Below are 24,468 nucleotides of genomic sequence, written 5' to 3'. Positions count from 1 at the left end.
GCATTGTTTTTGTTTACCTTGTTGAAAGGGTCCATAACAATGTTTGTGTACTGACTGTCCACTGGCCCACTGTTTACTGGCTATATTAGCCTATATGCACAATGTCTCCCCCCTCCCTTGCCTCCCTGGACTTATTTGCACTTCCACCATGACACCCACTTCATAGAGCACCTTACCACTGCATACTGAATCACAGGGCCAGTCCCTGCCCTGTCACTGCAAGCGACTCATGCTTATACATCCCATAGTACTACATTCATCTGTCCATATTAGTCATGTGGATTTGTTATTTTATCATTCTGTGTATGTTGTAGTGTGTTTTGTGTGTGATGTCTTAAGCTACTGGGACCTTGAATTTCCCTTTGGGGATCAATAAATATCTATCTATCTATCTATCTCTCTCTCTCTAAATAACAGTTTTTTGTTCAAAATATCTTGTTTGATTTATGTCAATATTGATTCAAAACAACAATTCAAATGTTTAGCATTGATACATCAAGGCATACAAAAAAATATGCCAGTGTTGCCTGTTACTTTTTCCAAACAGTTACTATTTACACAGAAATTAACATATGCTTTGGTAATATGTCCAAAAAATAGAAATAATCCTCTTACAACAGTCAGAGACCAAAATGGGCCAAAACATGTCTAGATGACCAGGCAGGGCTGATCGTAAAGAGATAACCCCATCCCCCCCACACACACACCCTGGTGTTGTATCAACCAGGCTTCAGGCTTTCCGGCATAGTCCGGCTCTTTTACAGAAGACTGACAGAAAAAGGATCCCTCTCCACGGGTTGTTGAGATCGCTTCAGATGGTCAGACCGCATCCTCTGTTCTTCAGATCAATTCTCACAACTTAAAGGTAACAACGGTCACATTTGCTTGATGCACAAATGTAAAACTAGCATACTCTGTGTCCACTGAACAATAAAGGCATACAGGGGCGCCACTGAGAGGGGGGGGGGGGGGCTTTAGTCCGACTCGCTGTTGTAATCCTCCCCCTCTCCTCCCTGCCCCTGCCCAGGCTCCCCGTCACTCTCCTTGTCCCAGTCCTTCATGGAGGCGCCCATCATGTAGTCATCGCGCAGGACACTCCACGCAGGTTTCCCCCCTGTCGCCTCACTGGCCTGTGGAATAACAAAGAGATGGTCAAACACATACAGAAAATGTCTACACTTATTTCTAAAAATATATAAAATAAAGACTTATAAAATAAGGAATTGTGAAGTATAAAAATGCCTTATTTGTGCAGAGCATTTAGGTGCATGGAAGTTCAGCTTCTGACAAGCAAACTATTTCATAGTCAGTTAGTGCCATCTAGTGGCAATAAATCAGAGTCACAAGTTGAAAAAATGTCCTTAAAAAACTCCTTTGGAAAAAATGTTTTCACCAATGTATTCAGCAAAGTGAGAAAGAAAGAAAGAGAGAGAAAGAGAGAGAGATAGAGAGAGACCCTGCAACAACAACCTGCCATGGGGATCATGTCCAGACTTTATGTTTGAGGATCATTACGATAACCTATAGATTAATGCGAACATTACACTACAAATACCTTTTGGACCAATTTTGAAGACATTCTCATTTTTGTCCATCCCCAAAAGTGACAGCAAAATATCAAGTGAAAACACAGTGGCAAAGCTATAGTATTACATGCAGACTTAATAGGAGGCAAACAACTAAGGAGATGTCAGCTAAATTTGTTGCATATACTTTATTTCCTGTCTGCATCCCGTTAACTATTTTGGGTCAGTCTGTAAGAGAGGACACATGTAGGCCTGTCACGATAACAAATTTTACTGGACGATAAATTGTCTCAGAAATTATTGCGATAAGCGATAATATTGTCCTTCTGAGAATTTTCCTCGGGAAGAGGAAGACGGCCCACTTGTTGTGTTTTTTTTTCCCCAACTGGGAAAACTGCAGCGGATGATTGTGTTTTAGATGCATATGCATGTTTGTTGTGTTGCCGCTTTTAATTGCGGTGTGTTTAAATGCGACACACCGACTCGCACACGTGCAGTGGTTCACCACGGGCATTCGGTTTAAATCCAAAATGCTCCCACACTGCAGCTGTCGCGTTAGGCTTAGAAACCTATTCCATCTTTTTTGTCTCGAACTCGCAACTAGCTTTCTCTCTGCCTAGTGCCTACCGGATACTTCTCACGCGGCTCTTTAGCTGCACTCTGTGGTAGGCTACGCCAGTAGTCCCGCCTCCCCACACACAATGCGACTGATAAGTGACTGACATGAGGGTTCACTCATCGTTACTCTAAGGACCCGAGAGAGAGACGAGGAAAACAAACAAGCATGCAAATGGCATTTATCGCGGCCAGAAAAATGATCGAGCTAATTTTAATTATCATGCGATTAATTGATTTATTGAATATCGCGACAGGCCTAGACACATGAGAATGGGAAGGAATAGAGAGTTGAAAGGTCAGAGTGCACACACACACACACACACACACACCTCCTCTTTGACGGTCTTGGCAGGCTCAGCAGCGCCCTCTGTGCCGCGCAGCACGTTGATGAAGTCCCTCTTGGAGACGGTGGCGAGGATTTTGGCCTTCTTCCTCTCGGAGCCCCCGGCCTCCTTCACCTTGTCCTCCACGTCCTTCTGGTGCTTCCGCACAGCGTTGAACAGCTGCACCACACCCCTGTGAACAACACACACACACACACACACACACACACACACACACACACACACACACACACACACACACACACACACACACACACACACACACACACACACACACACACACACACACACACACACACACACACACACACACACACACACACACACACACACACACACACACGCTCACTAATCCAATAATACAAATCCTACTTCCTAGGGTGCAAGTGGGAAGCGGACGGGATATTGAGTGTGCAAGGAAGTATACCAGAGCCTTTAATGTGTGGAAGTATACCAGGGCCTTTAATGTGTGGAAGTATACCAGGGCCTTTAATGTGTGGAAGTATAACAGGGCCTTTAATGTGTGGAAGTATACCAGGGCCTTTAATCTGTGGAAGTATACCAGAGCCTTTAATGTGTGGAAGTATACCAGAGCCTTTAATGTGTGGAAGTATACCAGGGCCTTTAATTTGTGGAAGTATACCAGGGCCTTTAATGTGTGGAAGTATACCAGAGCCTTTAATGTGTGAAAGTATACCAGAGCCTTTAATGTTTGGAAACCTGAGTGTACTTCAGTATCCAGTTATGTTTTGCTAGATCAATTCTCCATGTCATTGATTATTTCCCCGCCCCTACTAAAAGGGTCATGATCCTACCCGATCAACAATATTACATACATCATAACATACAATATCAAGGGTTCCAAGTGAGAGTAAGCTATGTCAGAGACCTGGGGCCTCATGTACAAAGCTTGCGTAAGCACACAAATGTTGCGTATGCCATCATTCACGCTCACGGTCGGATGTATTAAGAGTAAAAGATATTCCAATGTGTATCGTCAGTTGGCGACACTTAGAGGCAAAGCAGCGCAACAACATTAAACAACATTAGGCGCAAATACTACTAAGCTATGCAGCAGCCTACATCTATAATGACAAATCTTATCAGCGGATATCAAGAATTAAAAGGGAATGTGAAACCTATTTATAGAGACAGCACCTATATTTAATTCCACGATTGTTAATGACTGGCTTATCAAATATTTCAGATTTTAAAGAGCTTTCCTCGAAACCTGTGATAAATGGGGTCATTTTCACGCATTTGCGCATGCCTTGAACATTTGCCGGGTGTTTTCACAAATATCTCCGATAGTTTTTATTGAAAAAATACATGGGACAGGATCATCCAAGTGAATAGCTATAGCCTGACTAATAAGCGTGAATTGAAGCTATTTCCCTTAGTGTGATTGACTGCTAGGCTACTTTGACTTTCCTCTAGTAAGCATTCCCATCATTGTTTTCACACTTGTGTGCAAATTATAGAAATATGACTCAGAAATCGTAATGTTGTGGCAAGGTGGCCTGGATCAACTTTGTAATAGTCCAAATGCCAAACAAACCCCGTTATGCGAACCCTGACCAATGACTGACCAATGAATCTGCCACGCTCTCTGACCCTAGTAGCCCTGCCATGCCCTACCACTACTGTTTTTTTGTTATTAATTACAGATGATAAAGACGTACATTTCTTGCCATTTCGTCGGATAAGAGCACTTCTACTTCACAATTGCTGGAAATAAATTGTCTTGTTTTTTTTAATTTGATGATCTCAGTTCTTACATTTTGGAGTAGGTTCGAGTACGGATGGATCCACAAATGAGTTTTCATTGTTATTAATATTGCGGGATAGGCCATTTTGTCTTCGCGGAGGTCGGCGCTCTCGAGTGGCCTTCTAGTTAGCATATTAAAATGAGTGTGACTGAGGGAGGAGAGAGGGTGGAGTGTAATGCTTGTGCATGTGCACTTCATTTCACGTTAGTTGGCATGTACAAAGAAAAGTTACGCGGATTGCTGCTTATGCACAGTTTCATACATCTGGATTTTTTTGTTTGACTTTTTTTTTCTAGATTTTTCGCATATGCGATGTTTTAGTAGGAATTCCACGCAAGTCTTTGTACACGAGGCCCCTGGTTCTCTGTATTATAAGTCAGTGTAGCATCAGAATGAGTCTGAAGGCCTTATTTTAAGGTAAAATAACTGCACTGTGTTCCTTTAAAGGAAAAAAAAACTTTCTAATAACACATCCAAAGTGTATTCCTTCACTGCATACCTGGTGGCAGTTCTCTGTAGACCCCTCTCCATCTCCCGGTCTTTGACCACGTCCGGCTTCACCCGACTCATCATCTCCCACGCTTTCCGCTTGTCAATCTGTTTAAACGGTAATTCAATTTATAACATATCTTTCTCAGTGGACAATTCTACCTGTTCACATGTCATGCACATCAGATTGAAGTTCAAATAATGCACTGAAGACTGGACTGGCTCAGAGACTAGACATTAAACAATAACTCTTCTCATAGCATAGGATTAAGATAGAAAACCCACATGTCAATGTTGTCTCCCATTAAGAATTGCAACAGGAAAACTGTGCTAGGTTTTGATTACATTATATACAAGACATTGATTTCTTATCCAGACAATGAACAAGTTGCGCCGAGGAACACATAGTAAATACAAATAGCCAGTACTCGAACAGTCTTTCCTGAAGGCTCTGTTTGTACCTGCTCCCTGCGTTCCAGAAACTCCTTTTTGGCCTTCTCTTTGATTTTCTCCAGCTGTTTATTCTTCTGGAGGATCACGGGCTTGCTGTTGGGCGTATCCTTCTGCAGGATTTTGGCCATGACGTCGGCCCAGCCAGCGTTTGGGTTGCTGTCGGCCTGGTCTTCTTCACCTCCCTCTTCTCCCTGTTCTTCATCACTCCCTCCCTCCGCTGCCTCCTCGTCATCACTCGCTCCAGTGTCCTCTTCATCGGCCTCACTCCCTTCCTCACCTGATCCATCTTCATCACCCTCTTCGTCAGAGTATCCCTCCTCACTTCCACCATCCTCTTCATCAGTGTCTGCCCCCTCACTTCCACCATCTTCTAACACATCCACGTCATCTTTTGAATCTAAATGCAACATGTAAAACATTAAGAAACTGTCAGCGGTCATACAACACTTACCTGCTATGACAATTGTATTACACTTATTCTGCGTTCAGCTATATTGAGTAAGGTTTTTTTGATATGTCACTTTATAAGGTTGACAAGATTCAGCATGTTGATGGAGATGTAAGACAACCCTTGTAATTGAAAAAACGATTTGGTCTAGACCTACGACAGCATCTTCTGGCTTGGAGTAAAGTAGGCTATTCATCAATCGAGTTGTTGACCAGTAAAACAAGGGAAAACCTGATTCTGCATGCTGATCATCCGACAAGCTCTAACATGGGAACAATAGGCGACTTCACTCTCGATATTTGGACATGTATATTCAATTTAATTGAACGTATTCATCTATTCTTTTTCTATGGTTTTATATATTTCTATGGTTGTATTTGTTTTTTTGTGAAGCACATCGAGTTGCCTTGCTGTATGAAATGTGCTATATAAATAAATCTGCCTTGCCTGTTGTCATTTTACACTTGTTGCAACTGAACCCAATTCATGTCAGATACGACAAAACCTAATGTTTTCATGTAGGCTTTCAGCGGAGAGGCATGGAAATCGCCATCACCAGTTAACTGTCACGTTTGGAAACACAGCGGGTGTTATTAGCGTCAATATCCGCACACAACACACACACAATTTCAGATGAAGTTAGCATAGCGACAACATCAGGATCAAATTCTCGTGTGAAAAACACTTCACCCCTCTTTACACAAAACATTAATTCTTATACATGTGATGCTGCACTGAATTACTGTAGGTTTCAACAAGCCAGGCTGACATATGACTAACGTTGTCCATATGCAGAACCACGTAGTTAGCTAGCTAAATGCCGTTAGCTAGAGATACTAGGTAAAAATGTTCAGTCCGCACTTAATAACAAAATAACATATCACACATCAAGCACAAATTAGTTTTTTGGAGTATGGCTACGCATATTGTTCAATATAAACGATCAATCTTTACCTTTCAACTCCTCTACACTCACGCGTGGCTTCCCCACGGACGTCGCCATGTTTGCTCGAAGTATCTTTGAAAATGTTCCGACACTCAAACAAGGGAACTTGGCTCCGCTAAGGTTCCGCTAGGAGTGTGGCAATTCCTTCTGTCTGTAACCTCTTTCATGCTTACTCTCTTTTCCACTGGTTTTCAAGAGTTTCCAGGAGCTACAAGGAAATTTGCCATTACTCCATGCAGTTATAATGTTTAATTTCAAAGGATCTTTAAAAAAGGGTCAAGTCTTCTCTGTTCAATATTTTGTGTAAATTGCGACACAGTCTATGCTGCCCCCTGCAGGACAAGTATGTATCCCTACAGCTTGATGGAACGTTTGTCACTATGTGCTTGTCGCTTGTGCACTTGATTTCCTGACATTGAAGACATTGTTGGACAATAACACAATGTTTTGTGTTACCCCCATAGCACGTTCAATAAGGACAAACAAGACAGTGATTTCAAATTATATGTATATTATTTTTACATATGTCTTAAATATCTACCATAAAAACAGGCAGTGGGTGTTACCTCCCCACTGTGCATCATTACATTGTAAGCTTCATTACCTGAAGAGCTTCAAGCAGGCCAGGTGAGTTCATAAGCTCATTTCAAAAAGATTTGCTGGAAGTACTAAGTACATCTCAAATTTAGCAGTTAAAAGTTCCTGAGGTTTTTGTTTGGGTTAAGCGGGGGCAAGTAATCTTCACTTTCATATTCACATTTGGATAGGGGGCTGATTTAAAGGTATGAAGCGTGCATAAAAAGCTGGCCTACAAAATCTCATGGGAGTCATCGTCTGCTCAACTGTTTTCAAAATGTTCTTCAGAAGATTATCCTATGCAGAACAACATGGCATGTCTTTTTTTTGGGAGAAGGGGGAGGCTTAGCAGCAGACACCGATTACGAGCAAATTACACAATGTTTGAGTTTACATAATGTCCCTTAACTTCTGTCCACAGCTTCCTTTACAGAAATGACTCTGGTTGAAACTGGTCTGTAAGGTCAGAGCCCAGTAGATATAAGACGTCATTGCTTGTTATGTCCATGCAATGGTACATTTCCCCACAGCAGATGAACCGGTGGACCGACTGTGATTCCTTTTTTGTTTTTTTGTTCTTACGGGAGGGGGAGGGGTGTTTTTACGGGAGGGGGAGGGGTGTTTTTACGGGAGGGGGAGGGGTGTTAACAGTGGTGAGGTGCAGGTGAGTGAGATGGATTGTTGCATCATCTCAGTTTCTCCAAAGTCCTGAGGGACTGTTATGACCCCAGACTGCAACCACTGGGACAGATCCAACCCTCCGCTGGAGCAGAATAGCCCCAGAGTAACACCACTGTAACCTGGGAAAGGCCCCTTCACCACCACCACCACCACCACCACCACCACCACCATTCCAGTCGGCAGTGGCTGGCATAGATGCCTCTCCCACGGCCAGCCCCGTTAGATGAAGCCTGGGAAGAGATGCTGAAGGAGCAGCAGTACCCCCACCACCATGAACGCACACAGGAACAGCACCATCCACAGGGGGAAGGATCCTGCAGGGACACACATGGGGGGGGGGGGGGGGGGGGGGGTGCATGGTATGAGAGGACAACTCAACGTTAAACAGCAGAAACAAAAGATGACACAGAGAAACATGGCATGAACATGGTCTCAGGTGTACACACTAGGCTGTTGATATTATGTAATGTAGGTCATGATTAGGACAACACAGCAGTAGTTCATGAATCTGACAACTGGCGTCCGCGTGTGTGTCCTTACAGCTGAATGCATGATATAAGTGAAATCTTACTTCTGTTTGGCACGGTGTGCATCTGACAACGGCTGTCCACGGCCACACTGAGCAAGGCCACTTCATTGTCTCCCTTGACGGCTTGGCTTTCGCCCGACTCGGGCAGGAACGCAAGGTCCGTTACCACAATCCCATGGGACTCCTGCACGTAGTACAACCTCTGCAGGCACCACAAACACAGGAGAGTTAAGGTATGGGGGGGGGGGGGGGGGTGCACAAAAGGGGGTCAGGATTTGAAGGGTTAGCTTCAGCCACTTAGCATGGCATTTGGCCGCCGACATTTTTGAAAACATGGCGTTACATGGTTGCAACTTCCAGCACCAGTTTTTACATGGTGATTTGTAGATGACAGCTCATGCACGAGTTTAGTGTTGGGCACGAGCGTCATCGCGCGTCCATGTTGGTTTGCATTTCTGGAAGACGACAAATAAAACAACTAACTACTTGGATTAAGCTACTGATAGTTGACTTAATGCCTACATGGTTTAGGCTGTATTACCGGACTTTGTGGTAAATAAAATAAATGTTAATGTTGTCATATTAGGCTATTATTTGCCGTATATGCGGGGTGCCAAGTAATTACCTTAAAGTAACTGACTATGACCATACACTTTGGCAGATGCATAGCAATGACCTATATCCAATTATTAGCCTACTCATTGCGTTGTGTATGAAGACTATTTTAAAACGCACAGGCTGTAGTTCTGTAGAACGCAACGTCTGGATCATATAACCTGTCTCCCCAAGTGATTTAAAACAAAAACAAATGTCAATGACTTATTTCGTTTGCTTTCTTGCAACATTGACAAGATTAGGCTATGCATTTGATTTAAATGTTCAGGCTGCCAGTCGAGGCAAAAGCCAAATGTCCAACAACAGTTGCAGACTCTATGCCTGCTCGAACCACAATACCCGAGGGATGTGCGCTTCTATCGGAAGTTTAACTTGCGTTGGCTTCATTTCGTCTGCCTGCAAATGTAGCCTAGGCTTAACAAGCTGCAAATTCACACTGGGTGCAGCAAAAATCCCAGCTATCCACACGTTTCTTACATACCATGTCTACTTAATTAATAGTCATTTTCCTTGGATAGCCTATGGCGTAATAGGCCTACAACCTGTCCAAATAGTATTTATTTGTGAAGCCTAAAGTGACACAATATTGATTCGCATCGTTTATTATCACATATGAACATCACATTAAATAACCTAGGACTTCAGAGACAGGGCAAACTTTACCACCATTCCCAAAATGTTATCCCAACCAATTAAATGAATTTGCGCTTATAACGAGGTGAAGCGCGTTCCCGAACAACTTCTTTTCCTCTGAGGGAATGTCCAATCTTCATCAACGACATACCGTTGTACCTTACGTTGTCGCCGTCTGTAACGTGGAATCTAATAGGCTAATTCTAGCTGGTGCCGGAAACGAACACCCATGAAACGCCATTTTCGTAAAGATGGCTGCGGTCAATTTCATGTTTTTTTGGCTGAAGTGGCTAGCCCAGCATGGGCCATTGAAATTAATGGGGGCGGGACTTAGTCACTCTCTCCAGTTATATATAATACCTCCATGGTGCACAAGCTCTACAGGCACCACAAACAACACAGGAGAGTTAAGGTATGGGGGGGGGGGTGCACAAGCTCTACAGGCACCACAAACAACACAGGAGAGTTAAGGTATGGGGGGGGGGGTGCACAAGCTCTACAGGCACCACAAACAACACAGGAGAGTTAAGGTATGGGGGGGGGGGGGGGTGCACAAGCTCTACAGGCACCACAAACAACACAGGAGAGTTAAGGTCCTAGAATGTCTGTATGTCTGTCTGTGCGTGTGTGTGTGTGTGTGTGTGTGTGTGTGTGTGTGTGTGTACCTGAAGGGAGAAGGCAATGTGTATGGCTACAGATCCTGTGACAGTTCCAAGCCCTAGGAATGTGCCTGATTCACTGTGAAACACATGACATACTGACATTACAATTAAAGCCAAACAATAAACAAAATATGCATTATATCAACCAAACTATATAGTTTTTTGATGATGTAATGAATCTCACCTGACATCTAGGCAGGAAATGACCTCGTTGCCACAGGGTTTGGTAAGCAACGGCAGGAAGACTTGTCCATCCCACTTAGTGAGGTAGCAGGGTGGCGGCCTACGGTCCCGTTTGTGTGGGATCTGGACTGTAAACAAGCGCAAAGCATCCTTCTGGTCTGGGACTCTACCAAACCTACACACACACACGCACACACGCTTAGTGACTTAACTTGCACAAGATGCCTTCTTCAGTGTTGCAGTTACAGTACAGTATCAGTGAGCATCACAACCACATTAACCCTTCAGCCATAAAGCTTTGCAGCAATGTGTGATCACCATATGTGATGTGTGTCACAAAGTGCCAATGTTGTACATTCGTAGATAAATACACATTGTCAAACGTAAAATTCCATAGCTTTTCCATGTCTTTCCCTGACAAAAAAAACTGAATTTTTCATGACCTACTGTATAATGACTGTACTATACAGCATACCGTTCAAAGATTTCAGAGCAGCCATGTAGCCTTAAAGAATCTTTTACTTTTTAAAGCGGAAGATGAATAAATGGGCATTGAATACACTGCCGTCCCTTGTTTTTTTATTATATCAGTATATATACTCTTTTGATCCTGTGAGGGATATCCATTATATGTAAAGAAAAAAGTAACATATTTACACCAAATGGGTACAAAATTACAAGTTTATTTGACCCTCAATGACAAAATCTAGTGCCTTATAGAAATCAATGAGCATGTCATACAAACTTAGTGATTCAGTCATACTGAGAACATGTTTGTCTTCCAACCTACAAAGTTTGGACTCGCTATGAATAATACTTTTATAAGATATGAATGCCCAAACATGACTTCCAGATAATGTGTTTTCCATGCTGAAATAATATCAAGGACTACAATATTCACAATATAGACAAAATATTCATGATTCATAACAAAGTTTGAACAAAATCTGAGAAAGTACAGCAATAACCTTATCTGATTTGACAGGGAATGACCCAAATGTAGCAACAATTTACTGAAGCTCCACACCCACCTGCAGGACTGATAGCGGTACATCTTCTCTGTGATGTTGGGGATGTTGTCATGCCAACACAGGCCCATGACAAGCTGGTCTCCACACCACACACTACAGGCAAAGTCCCGCCCGACAGTAACCAAGTGCTGCACAAAACCAAACAAACAAGTGTGACAAACAAACAAAACATGTTCAAGGCTTTTTATATTTTTGAAGAAGAGTGCCTTGGACCCCCTTTTTTCTATTTACTACTGGATTCCCGAACCCAAAGAGCACCTTCACATTTCTGATTGGAACTTCCTGAGCACCCTGGACCTCTTTGTCTTTTCAAACAAAACATGTTCTCACTGTCCTATATGACAACTAAACTATACAACCACACTGACAGTGTCATTAAAATGCTCTACATTAAACAGCATGTAGGTTTTAGTTTTTAGTTTTTTTCCTTCCAAATGTTTTCCCAAATCCGTCATTGCAAGTTCATGACCCTTTTGATAAAAGTGTCTGCTAGTTACCAGTCATTTTAATTTTTACTTAACATAACAAACATAAACATAAATAATCGAACCACTTTACAGAATTGTTTTCATCATCAAGTAATAGTCACATAAACTGATTTATTAATGATCATAATTGAATGATGTTGGTGTTATACGGAAGTATACAGTCAGGGTAGCACTGATTACCTTATTATCAGGGCTGATATCTAAGTCTTCAATTTCACCTTCATGCGCCTTGAAGTCATACTTCTCCTTTAAGTCAGGATACTTAAAATGTAAAACAGAGAAACAGAGACATAACACACGGTAAGTGACCATAGTGAGCTCAAAGGTTTGCATGAAGCACTGACTGCTGGGAATATCCACATACTGAACAAAATGTCAGACCACCCTGTGTAGTGTTTTACTGTGTGCAACATCTTAAACAAGGGAGTGGTTTGGGATACACACTGATTTTAAGTTACACTGCAGGCTACTTCAATAACTAGTACAGGCGACGACATTCGCGTCTATGTATTTCACGCTCAAGAAATAGAGCAATTTTTCTAAACTTTGGCGTCAATGCACGTCAGACGCCGCCTTTGGAGTTTGCTCCATTAAAAGTAATGGAGTTCTAAACTATGGCCTCACTTGACGTGCATCAGACGCTGCCAGTGGGCGTTGGCCTTAACACTGTAGGCTACTACAGACTAGTAAGTTAGGGTCAAGGCGGTGGTCGACATAGGCCTGTTTTCCTCACCTCCCACACACGAATATGGCCATCAGTGCCACCAGCAAGCAGCAGCTTCAGGTCAGCGCTGAAGCGGACACACTTCTGGAGCGGGTCCTGTGGGTTGGAATCGGACCGCACCGAGCCCATCTGCTCCACGGTGATCTGCAGTGTCTCATTCTTCATCTCCGACACGTCCCCCGCTCCAGTCTTTGCCCCCCGGCCGCCGCCCCGTCGCCTTGCCGCCCCCTGCTCCCCACTGGTCCCTAAAAGGCACAGATAGACAGCACTGAAGTAGGATACACAGATAGACAGCACTGAAGTAGTATACACAGATAAGACAGCACTGGCAGCACTAAAGTAGGATACACAGATAGACAGTACCGAAGTAGGATACACAGATAAAACAGTACTGAAGTACACAAACAGACAGTACTGGAGTACGCAGATAGACAGCACTGAAGGACGCAGATAGACAGCACTGAAGTACGCAGATAGACAGCACTGAAGAAGTATGCAGATAGACAGCACTGAAGTACGCAGATAGACCTCAATGAAGTATGCAGATAGACAGCACTGAAGTACGCAGATAGACCTCAATGAAGTATGCAGATAGACAGCACTGAAGTAAGCAGATAGACAGCACTGAAGTACGCAGATAGACAGCACTGAAGTACGCAGATAGACAGCACTGAAGAAGTACGCAGATAGACAGCACTGAAGTATGCAGATAGACAGCACTGAAGAAGTACGCAGATAGACAGCACTGAAGTACGCAGATAGACCTCAATGAAGTATGCAGATAGACAGCACTGAAGTAAAGAGATAGACAGCACTGAAGTACGCAGATAGACAGCACTGAAGAAGTACGCAGATAGACAGCACTGAAGTATGCAGATAGACAGCACTGAAGAAGTACGCAGATAGACAGCACTGAAGTACAAATCTATGGTACTACTGAGGTATGCAGATAAAACTGAAACACATATAAACTGTACTGAAATACATGTAACCTGTGTTGTGTTTACTGCACAGCTCAGCCCTGCATACGCTCGGACACAAACCCACAAACAGCAGCACCTCAGATCGCGAGTCGAGCATGCTAGCAATCGAGCTAAAAGCCCAGTCTGCTAGCTCTCTCACTAGCACGACTCTAAAGGCAATGGAACCATGTCCTGTGGTCTGATGAAAAAGCGTGGTGTCAAGCGTGTGGCAGCAACCAGGTGAGGAGTACAAAGACAAATATGTCTTGCCTACAGTCAAGCATGGTGGTGGGAGTGTCATGGTCTGGGGCTGCATGAGTGCTGTCGGCACTGGGGAGCTACAGTTCATTGAGGGAACCATGAATGCCAACATGTGCTGTGACATAATCCCCTCCCTTTGGAAACTGGGCCGCAGGGCAGTATTCCAACATAACGACCCCAAACACACCTCCAAGACGACCACTGTCTCCCTACCAGCTTCTCCAACCCCAACACGAACCAAACGTAACCGTACAACGAAACCTTGCGATACTGGGTTGGAGGAGGTGGAAGGGGGACAGTTGGTAAGTGTTCTTAACAGTCTTCTGTAATAAACTCTGGGTTCGCTAACTACGTTGTTGGTGCTTCGTTTTATGTGTAGGGACCCTGAGCAAGCTACTGACTAGGTTTGGTGCTGTTTTGAACAATATTACTGGTTAAAAAATGCTATTTTGGGAAGCGTTTCGCTCATGGCCCTTAGCTAATCCACTGTTTGCGATTTGGGGCTATAAGTATAAGTAAGTATAAGTACATATACTCTTTTGATCCCGTGAGGGAAATTTGGTCTCTGCATTTATTCCAATCTGTGAATTAGTGAAACACACTCAGCACACAGCGTATACCGGAGCAAGCACTGTAGTGGTTGATCAACAAAAAATACTGTCTCCACGGCTTATTTGATGTGTTTTAATGCAGAAAAACACCCTGGGGTCAATTTTCGCTGGAGTTACACTTGAATGGCTGTGTGTGGAGTTATTTTGAGGGGACAGCAAATGTACACTGTTATACAAGCTGTACCCCTACTACTTTACATTGTATCAAAGTGTCAGTGTTGTCCCATGAAAAGATATAATAAAATATTTGCAGAAATGTGAGGGGTGTACTCCCTTTTGTGAGATACTGTAGATAGTACTATGCAGTACTGAAATGAACAGATATAAAGTACTGAAATACAAAGACCTACTCAGAACCGAAGTATACAGATACAGCACTGAAGTTATATCCAGTGCTGGCATGCACACAGATTCTGAGTTGAAATGCACAAATATACAATGCGGAGATACACACATACTGTATAACTAGATGGACAAAATTGATGATTTGTTTCTCACCATCTTTGGTACCAGTTTTGCGTTCATCTTTAGAGGCACGCTGACGGAAGCGCATCAGGCTGCAGTTGCCATCTTGACCAGCAGCGATGACCTCATCGGCCAGCGCCATGTTCATTGTGGCACGCGTATCAGTGTCACAGGAGTGCAGCAGGGTGGCACTGTGCTGTCCACCCAACAACTCCAAACCCAGGAAATGCTGAAAACAAACAAACATGCAAACAAATAAACAAACTGACTGACTGACAACCACAAACAATGCAGAAAGCATCCATTAATGATTGCGTGTTTGTATCTATTTAGTTTGGTACATCTCTTGTTCACTTACCACCCCATTTTTTATTCCAGTCTTGGATGCCCCGCCACCTCCAGCAGTAATAACTAATCCAGATTTGCGGTCAACTTTAACAGTGTACAGAGGAAATGGGGCTCGGTACAGATCAGGCACTTTCCTCTTGCCCATGGCTGCACTTGGCTTTCTGATATGTCACGTCTTGGCCTGCATAGAGATCCATAAGTAAAAGAGGATTAACAGGCAATGTCACAATTCCCATATGCACGACAATAGGAACTGAGGCAAAAAAATAACATGCTCCAAAGATCTTAACACATATTAACATACGTTTCTTTTCATTGTGATCACCACTGTCTACGTGTGCAGTTGCATAACCTACAATGTCCATGTCCCTAAAATGAAACTATATCTAACGTAAAATTACTTGCAGCGACGGTCATTATTTCATTATAAGCATATGGCCTATGAAATACGGTAGGTTGGTTGACAAATAATGGGCTTGTGCTATGGAGTGTGACAGAGCAATTCTTCAATTAACTGCAGGCTAATGTACATAGGATGGCCAGATCAGCCTCTATATAATCTCTGTGCAGATTTAGTATTGACGAAAACACTATTAATAGGAGACATTCTCAAAGATCGGTAATGTCTCTTGCAAAGGATTTAACGTTAACGTTACAGTGACTTTCAAACAGCTGAATGAACTACTGATATAGCTACTATTGACGTTTAAGCTAGCAAACAAAACATTAACATTGCAGTTAAATTGGGCAATTTCGGCTAACTAGTGCCAAAAAGCAGGTGTAAAAACTACAACTACTTAGATAATTTAAGCAAATGCACATATTTTAAAGGACATACAGTGTGCTGCAAATTAGACAGCTATCACTGCAACGTTTTATGCACAAAACAACGTTAGAAGCTACCTGGCTATCGACCGACTGCTATCAATAGCTAACTTAGCATTGCTTACTCACAACCCTTCCTAATGTTGCCAACTACTTAACGTATCAATGACAGCGTTGAATTTTACCTGTAAGTTTCTACACAACGTCAACTCTGGACAAAATTAATCGGACAACTTAATACATCCCACATTAGTCACCGGTTAACCAATATTTAACATAAAGAGAAGAGGTGGCCAACTACTTCCCTTCTTACACGTCAGCAAGATCTGTGGTGCGCCTTTACGTCACTACGGAAACAAACACACGTTCAACGTAGCCCAAAAAGAACGAACAACCGCTTTGTCAACTGTATGGCCGCGTGTAAGTACATTACGTTGGTATAATATTGGAAATGTGCAGCCTAAATGAATGCTAATTAATATGCAATCGGAATACAAAAGAACGTAGGGGTTCGGCAACTCTGCCTGGATTCAAAAATAGCCAATCCTCCAGAAATTCTGACTCATTAGTTTTTAAATCGGTTAGCCTATAATGAAATGCAGACATTTAGAACTAGAAAAAAATAGCCTACTTTTTATTATACAACTATTAGCCTACATGATTAATTTAATAATGAATTTACAAAACATAGGACAATATCATTTTACTAGGCCACTTGTATTTCAAGTATATTATTTCAAACGGTTCCATACGTTTGCAAAACAAAATAATAGTTAGGCCTATCTCTTAACTTCTGATCAATTATGTATCGAGCAAATTTCACAGAATTAATTGACATGCATATTTTGTCTAGGCTAGTGGACTGTTCCGTTGTGTCATTTACGGTCCGTGTAATGCTTTGCAGTGCCCCAGATGGTTAGAAATGTAGCCTAACTACCAGTAAGTGTACTGCCCCTAATTGAATTTGTAAATGTCGCAGCATTTTACAAACATCTGTACTTTTCCCAGTTTAAACCTCAATAGTTGCAACATATTTAATTGCTGGCAATTCCCTCAATTTTGATTTAAAAAAAAAAACACTACACCAGTGTCAAAACCATATCACATTGTCATAACACATCCATCCAGCCATCATATAATCTGATAATGTTTGAACCAGTTACACACTAATATAGGCTACTCAATGTCCTACGCATATGTAAAAATGTTTTCCCCTAGGACAGTGGTTCTCAAACTGGGGGTCGGGACCCTGTTTTGTTCCGCGACATACTGTACAGTATAATGGAAGTGAATAAGTGAATGCTGAGGCCTGACCTATTCATGTGGTTTGTCAAGGCTTCAAGACAGTTTTGTCTTTGTCTATTTTGTCTCGGAAAAATGTATATTTTACCTTGCCGTAGTAAATACTTTTCAAGGCTTTTCAATACTTTTCAGCCAAATATCAAGACTGGTTTTCTGCCTGAGAGGCGCTGCCTGCGTGCACAGTATCCTATTACAACTTTGTTTGCCTGAATTTATCCTTGTCTATCCTGTCTAGCCTATAAAGCCTACTATAGGCTAAACTTAATTTTCATGGGATTTAAAATGAAGTAAATCGTATTTTTAGTGAAGCTAACAATGTGGTTATAGTAGTGCAAATATGTGCTGATGTTTTGCTCCTTGAGTTTAAGGTTCCGCTAACTGTGGAATATTTTTGATGTGTTCAAGCAATAGATATAGCTAGATATAACTAGGGGGAAAAAAACCCTCCATGCCATGAAAAAGGAAAGGATATATTGAAAAGGATATTGGGTGTGAAGCAGAAGGAAATGTGCGGATGAAACTGGAAAAGTGTAATTATTTCACTCATTCCTAACTCATAAATGTTATTATTGATTATAAAAAAGTTTATTTCATGATATCCTATTAGAGACACAATCTGACTATGAAAAAAGTATATACGTATAGTATATATACTCTTTTGATCCCGTGAGGGAAATTTGGTCTCTGCATTTATCCCAATCCGTGAATTAGTGAAACACACGCAGCACACAGTGAAGTGAAGCACACACTAATCCCGGCGCAGTGAGCTGCCTGCAACAATAGCGGCGCTCAGGGAGCAGTGAGGGGTTAGGTGCCTTGCTCAAGGGCACTTCAGCCGTGCCTACTGGTCGGGGTTCCGAAGCGCTAACCAGTAGGCCACGGCTATAACAATAATATAATCTGACCCAGTATAGACAAACCCACAACTTACTTGCCTTTGGTGCCTTTTTTGTTGATATAATTGGCTTTCTCATTTGAGAAAGTAGCAATTCACAAATGTAAACTTCACCATGGAAAAGAAAATAATGTATTTAGACGTGATACAGAAATACCACCATCTTATCTGGGCCTGTGCTGGTTTAAAATGGAAAGTGGTAAAGTGGGAAAAGATCTTATGTTGAGATCAATCAACATTGCCATTCTTTTTGGAAATCATGGACTCCTCTGGGCTAAAGAGGAGAGGGCCTATCCAACTATCCAACTTATTATAGTGTTCAGTTCAAAACCCAGCATCTATGACGGTGCATTAGTGCCAGCATGGGCATCATCTAGCAAGGCATATTTAGTTAATGATGTATAAAGGTTTTGAGCAACATATAGGGAAGGGAAGACCTTGAATATTTCAGGAAAACAAATGGCCAAATGAATTCTGCACATATTTAAACAGAGGAGTCCAGGTGCTAAAATGGTCAGATCTGTCAAATTAGGTGCATCATGGAATGAAAAACATGAGTACGAATACTCCATTTTGAGCAACTGAAATCCTGCAGGAATGGGACAACATTTCATTCTCAGAACTCTGTAGTTCCTAAACATTTACAGAATGTTGTTAAATAAAGAGGTGAAGCAGCACAGTGGTAAACATGTCACTGTCCCAACTTGTTTTGAAACATGATGCATCAAATTCAAAATAAACATATATTTTGCATGAAATAGTCATGTCCTTTTTGCAGCTAAATATGGGTTTACGAGATTTATATATCATCATATTCTGTTTTTATTTGTATTTTACACAACTTCCCGACTTTTTCTGATTTGGGGTTGTTAATTGCTCAGCCACAGAGTCCCTTCAGCATGATTCTTATATAGCCAGATTCCAGACAATCCCACCTTCACGGACATGAATATATATTTCTACTGGCCTGCTTCCTAGCGACATTAATGCAAAAATATGGGGGGGGGGATCATAAGACTCACATGTTTTTTGTTGATATAAAAGCTGACATATGTATATAAGGCATATGCAAATATGATCACATCATGCTTTCCCAGCTTTGGGTAGTATAGCCTAGACTGTCCTGAAAAAAGAAGACATGTCATGTGTAGATTACAATGACCAAGATGAGAGCTTCAAAGTAAAGGTTGTAAAATGACACTGCCTACTCAAAGGGCTAATTTATCAACTTTACTGTGTAGCTTTTATTATTATAAATAATAATTTTCTGTGCTGTTTTCTGTGTAATTTAATTGTTTTTTTTTTCTAATTTCTACAAGTAATGTACTGCAAAAGCTGAAAATGAACACAATAATAACATGAATAATACTATAATGATACATTTTTTTGTTGTGACTAGTTCAAGTGCTGTGATATCCCTGCTTTGTAACTGCCATTTTTTTCATAGCAGATGCATTGAATCTGTTGATGGTTAGGCTATGTCATATTTGTAACTCAATCTGTCCAATTCCTTTGATAAAACCCACCAGAAGTCCTCATTTAACCCTCCTGTTGTGTTCGCAGTCAAATATGACAGATTGACAATTATTTTCTCTCAAAAATATAACTTATTCTGACTACCATGAGGCTCCATGTAAGGGATAATGTATAGAACACCAGTCAATAATTACATATATAATTATATTACAGGTCTTGTTTCGTCCTGAAGGGACTTATTTTCCGATAATGACTGGCCTTCTATACTATGTTACAACACTGATTAAATCACACACACAAACTCCCCCTCATTGCTTATGCCAGCCCCCATGGAACCTTTCCCCAATAGAATCTTCCCCTTTCTTTTTAAGTATATTTTTTTGGCCTTTTTATGCCTTTAATGATAGTGACAGTGGAGAGTGACAGGAAGCGAATGGGAGAGAGAGCAGGGGTGGGATCCGGAAAGGACCACGGGGCGGGAATCGAACCCGGGTCACCGGCGTACGGTGCAGGTGCCCCAGCCAGTTGCGCCACAGCTGGGGCCATCTTCCCCTTTCTGACTTGAATGAGCTCAGGTCAATAGCCTGCAGGCCATAGAATAGCAAATGGAAGTTCAAAACTAGTTACAATAGAACATAAGTTGATAATTCAGTTTATTTGCCAGACTCATGTCCAAAAGCCACGCAAGACAGGACAGATAAAAACAAACAAAACAAAACAGGCAAACAAACAAGAATTAAAACAAATACAAGAATTAAAATACATACAGCCAATGCACTCTCAGTCTGGATGTGTACCTGGAGCAGCTCACAAAGGGATTTGAGAGTGCCACCATGATACTGTCGGTGGACTCATAAAGACGTTGCATAAACTTAAACATCAAATTTCTTAAAGGAATACGCCACCCCTAGGTGAAATTGGGTCACTCCCCGCAGTCCCTACAGTTGGATGAGTGAGCAAAAGCGTTTTAACACGAAGGGATTAAAATTAACACGAAGGGATTTACTAGACCAATTTAGATTTGGAACTATTTTCGGGCATAGCACCGGCAAAGCACCGCTTGATACTCGAAGTCATCATCTTTGTCTATCGTGTAATCTTCCATATTCATCGCCATTAGAACTCTTAGAGAAAGCCCACCTGTCAGTGTCAGCCTAGTAGCAGAGAACTTGGTAGTCACGCTGGTGTATTGCCGGAAGTTGAGGGTTTTCAGATGCTGCGTGATGTCTTTGCGCCTGGCAGCGGTGCTTTGCCGGTGCTATGCCCGAAAATAGTTCCAAATCTAAATTGGTCTAGTAAATCCCTTCGTGTTAATTTGCATTGATATTTGTACTCGATGTGAATGTACAGGTTACGAGAAATAATTATAAAAAATCTTGAGTTATTTGCTTCACTTTTGCAATGACATGCTAGCTGGAATTGCCGGATTATAGCGACTACGCTAAGCTAAAGCTAACCGGGCCGTTTCTAGATTGGGACAATCGCTGGGTCGGCTATAAAACGCTTTGGCTCACTCATCCAACTCTAGGGACTGCGGGGAGTGACCCAATTTCACCTAGGGGTGGCGTATTCCTTTAAAAGAGCTTTCAGTGTGCTTATACAAACATCTGACTAGCACTCCCTCCTCTATGAACCTTGAGTAAAATTCTCATTGCATCATTGTTGTAACTTCTGCATGCTGGATTTTTTGTAAGAAGACCACAGATGGGCAGTATAGAGTGGTGTGCAGTAAGCTTTGAACAGAGCCCCTTTAACTTAAGTAGAACAGTAGCTAAACTTACGTGCTATGGTGTTTGCCTGTGCATATAACTTGCAACACTGTCTGTATATGTCATCATCATCATTCATATCATCTGCAATACAATGACCAAGGTATTTCATCTTTTTGCAGACCTCAAGACAATTATTGGCTAGTTTGAACACAGGGAAATTAAGCCATTTCAATTATCCTGTTTCGTTTTGCATATTAAAACAGCACTTTTGCTGGAATTATATTTTATTTTATATCAAATTCCACACCATAGTCAGAGCATATATTAAGAATATTATCATATTATGATACAAAGGTCTTTCACAACATTTGATGATATGTGTTACTATTGATTTATAACAAGTTAATGCAGCGGCCATTTTTGACCGGGAACACAAAACTAGTAAACATGAAATGAACACAACAGGAGGATTAAGGAGTAATTTTTAAAAATGTTCTTCCAGAGGAGTAGCCTATTCCCCCAAACCCCCCTAGCTTAACTCCGTTATCAACTTTCTGTGACTAACACCCCCGCTGCTGGAAACATTTTTAGGGGAAACAATGATTTTGAACTACCTTCCAGTCCACTTCGAGTATGAGTCGCACAGCCTCATTCTTTTACCACATCAGACTTGGATTGAAACCGAAATAAATCTCCACTCATATTAATGACGGAAAGAGGGGCAGAGGCAAAGCCACACACATACAGTGAGGGGGAGGGAGAGAGAGTGAGAAAGACCCTTGTTTGTCAACAAATGGACTAAATTTGTCATCATATGCGTTTCTCAATGTGTTCCCTCTGTGGTTCTCAGATTTCCCCCTCTGTTGCGAAGAGATGCTTTTATTAATTATAGGAGTGGGACGTGCTGCTCCCCAGAGTTCTGTGTGCGAGTCCTCAGTGACAGACAGATCACGCGGAGCCCTCATTAATTACCACATCAGGCCCACACACCTCCAGCTCAAAGATCACTCCCACTGGACAAACACACACACACACACACACACATACTGTACATACACACAAACGCACACACACACACACACACACACACACACATACATACACACAAACGCACACACACACACACACACACACACACACACACACATACATACACACAAACGCACACACACACACACACACACACACACACACACTGCATCAGGTGCTCTGACACATGCATGAACAACAATGCAGACGTGCGCTATAACCTTTGGCCCCAAAATAATGGCTGGGATTGCATGGTGATCATCATCACAAACAACTTCAGGCGGCTAGCTGGTCAGGAGGATAGCATGGCGGTGCAGGGTCTTTCTCCTGTGTAACATCCTTGGAGGTAAACGGACGGACAGGAGTAGGATGCTGTCATGTCACATCCTGCTTGAGGCAACAGAGTGTGCTCATATGATCTGGCAGTTGGCCTAAACGTTGAATGGGAGCGTCTTTTTTTTACCTCACAAAGGCCAGCTCTCTGACTATTGATTACTGGCTCAATATGGGGTTTTAGTGGAATAATCAATTTGGGCCTGTGGCTCTATCAATGGTGGTGGAGGCTCCAGGATACAGTTATTTCATGTCTGGATAGATGTGGAGCCCCACTAGGCTAAGGCTACTCATATTCAAATGTAAAGCCACACAGAATTGTCAGCACAAGGTTGAATAAACCTCAATAAACACATTCATTTGTAATACTATATACTATAACATTGAGGGAAAAAGAGTCAGGAGAATGCACTGTAATATAGGAATAATATGCAGTAATACATTAAAGTAACACCAAAGAGTTTTTTGTACCTTAAAATAATGTTTCCAAAATCGTTTCAGTGGTTCATCAACTTGTGAACAGCAATTCTGCATTCGCTTCGCGGCCCTCTATCGGCTATAACCGCACTATGTAAGTTTGCCAGATGTCGCAATACATCGTACTTTTATAAGTCATGCAAAATATTCTACCTTGTCTGTGGACATCGTTATTTGCAAAGCCTGTGCTGGATAAACAAATAGCGTGCGTGCAACAGAGGGAAAGTTATTTGGTGGCTTTAATATAGTCATGCACACCCCCACTCATGTGTCACACACACACACACACACACACACACACACACACACACACACACACATGTCACACACACAAATACCAAATTTGAAATGCAAACATTAATGTCAGACACACTGTCCTTCATGAAACATATTGTGCAAGCCAGTGGTCAGAGGAGAAGCTTGTTCTCTTACAGTGCCCTCCACAATTATTGGCATCAATGGTTTAAAATGAGTTGAAAAAGTTAAAAAAAAGTCACATTTTAGTGAATTTGTATCTCACACTGAACAGATGTGAAAACCTTTCTTTCATAACTTTCTGACTCTTAAGCTTCCTTTCAAGTAACTTTATTAATAAAATAACAACCCTAACCGCATCAACCTATTTGCTACAATTATTGGTACAACTCTGGTCTAATAACAACCTATAGGGTCTATTTTCAGATGATAATGAGTGTAAACTTTTGTTGGGGGCCAAGACAACATCAATCAGAGTAGCACTGAGTAAGATCGGAATATGCATTTAGAGTGGAGCAAAAACAAAGCAGGGTATTTACATTGAAGCAAAAAGTACCATCTTGGGGTCACCAAGATTACAGAAAATACACGAGACACCACCTTTTCTGCCATGTAAGCTGTCCATTATCTGAGTATAAACAAACAGCCATGGCTCTGTGAACAGGAAACAAAGTGGATTAAGCATCTTCCCCAAACCATAACAAATCAAAACAGTTTGTGGAATTTCTGTGGGAGCATGCAGAAGTGAGATCTCTCTGGTGTGTTTTGTTTGGTGTTTGGTTCAAATATAAAGTTGTTTTCG

The 24,468-nt window shown here is 41.8% G+C and overlaps 2 protein-coding genes across 2 annotated transcripts; both read right to left on the bottom strand.

Annotated features, from left to right (window-relative positions):
* Positions 1-480: 480 nt before the first annotated feature.
* Positions 481-6,693, bottom strand: rrp15 (ribosomal RNA processing 15 homolog). The gene is made up of 5 exons (XM_076279416.1): positions 6,602-6,693; positions 5,208-5,596; positions 4,757-4,854; positions 2,474-2,660; positions 481-1,130 (listed from the first exon to the last, which is right to left on the bottom strand). The coding sequence occupies exons 1-5, from the start codon at positions 6,648-6,650 to the stop codon at positions 975-977; spliced, it is 879 nt and encodes a 292-aa protein (XP_076135531.1). The 5' UTR covers positions 6,651-6,693; the 3' UTR covers positions 481-974.
* A 1,304-nt stretch (positions 6,694-7,997) lies between these two features.
* Positions 7,998-16,512, bottom strand: preb (prolactin regulatory element binding). The gene is made up of 10 exons (XM_076280166.1): positions 16,373-16,512; positions 15,373-15,543; positions 15,048-15,243; positions 12,725-12,960; positions 12,172-12,252; positions 11,504-11,631; positions 10,474-10,647; positions 10,293-10,365; positions 8,422-8,581; positions 7,998-8,164 (listed from the first exon to the last, which is right to left on the bottom strand). Exons 2-10 carry the CDS (start codon positions 15,505-15,507, stop codon positions 8,070-8,072), a joined length of 1,278 nt encoding a protein of 425 aa, XP_076136281.1. The 5' UTR covers positions 15,508-15,543; positions 16,373-16,512; the 3' UTR covers positions 7,998-8,069.
* Between the last annotated feature and the right edge of the window lie 7,956 nt (positions 16,513-24,468).

This window comes from Alosa pseudoharengus, unplaced genomic scaffold, assembly GCF_046254945.1.
Source record: "Alosa pseudoharengus isolate Yale_2024_CS ecotype anadromous, Long Island Sound unplaced genomic scaffold, YU_APseudo_1.1 YU_APseudo_1.1_scf_12, whole genome shotgun sequence".
Classification (NCBI taxonomy): Eukaryota; Metazoa; Chordata; class Actinopteri; order Clupeiformes; family Clupeidae; genus Alosa; species Alosa pseudoharengus.
This window is presented reverse-complemented; position numbering and strand designations above follow the sequence as displayed.

Coding starts and splice junctions, on each gene's coding strand:
- rrp15 (XM_076279416.1), bottom strand. CDS start 6,650: ATGGCGACGTCCGTGGGGAAGCCACGCGTGAGTGTAGAGGAGTTGAAA. Junction 5,597..6,601: donor GAGTGTAGAGGAGTTGAAAG/GTAAAGATTGAT, acceptor TGTTGCATTTAG/ATTCAAAAGATGACGTGGAT. Junction 1,131..2,473: donor CCAAGACCGTCAAAGAGGAG/GTGTGTGTGTGT, acceptor GTTATTCCACAG/GCCAGTGAGGCGACAGGGGG.
- preb (XM_076280166.1), bottom strand. CDS start 15,507: ATGGGCAAGAGGAAAGTGCCTGATCTGTACCGAGCCCCATTTCCTCTG. Junction 8,582..10,292: donor ACATTGCCTTCTCCCTTCAG/GTACACACACAC, acceptor TGGTGCCTGCAG/AGGTTGTACTACGTGCAGGA. Junction 8,165..8,421: donor GCACACCGTGCCAAACAGAA/GTAAGATTTCAC, acceptor GTGTCCCTGCAG/GATCCTTCCCCCTGTGGATG.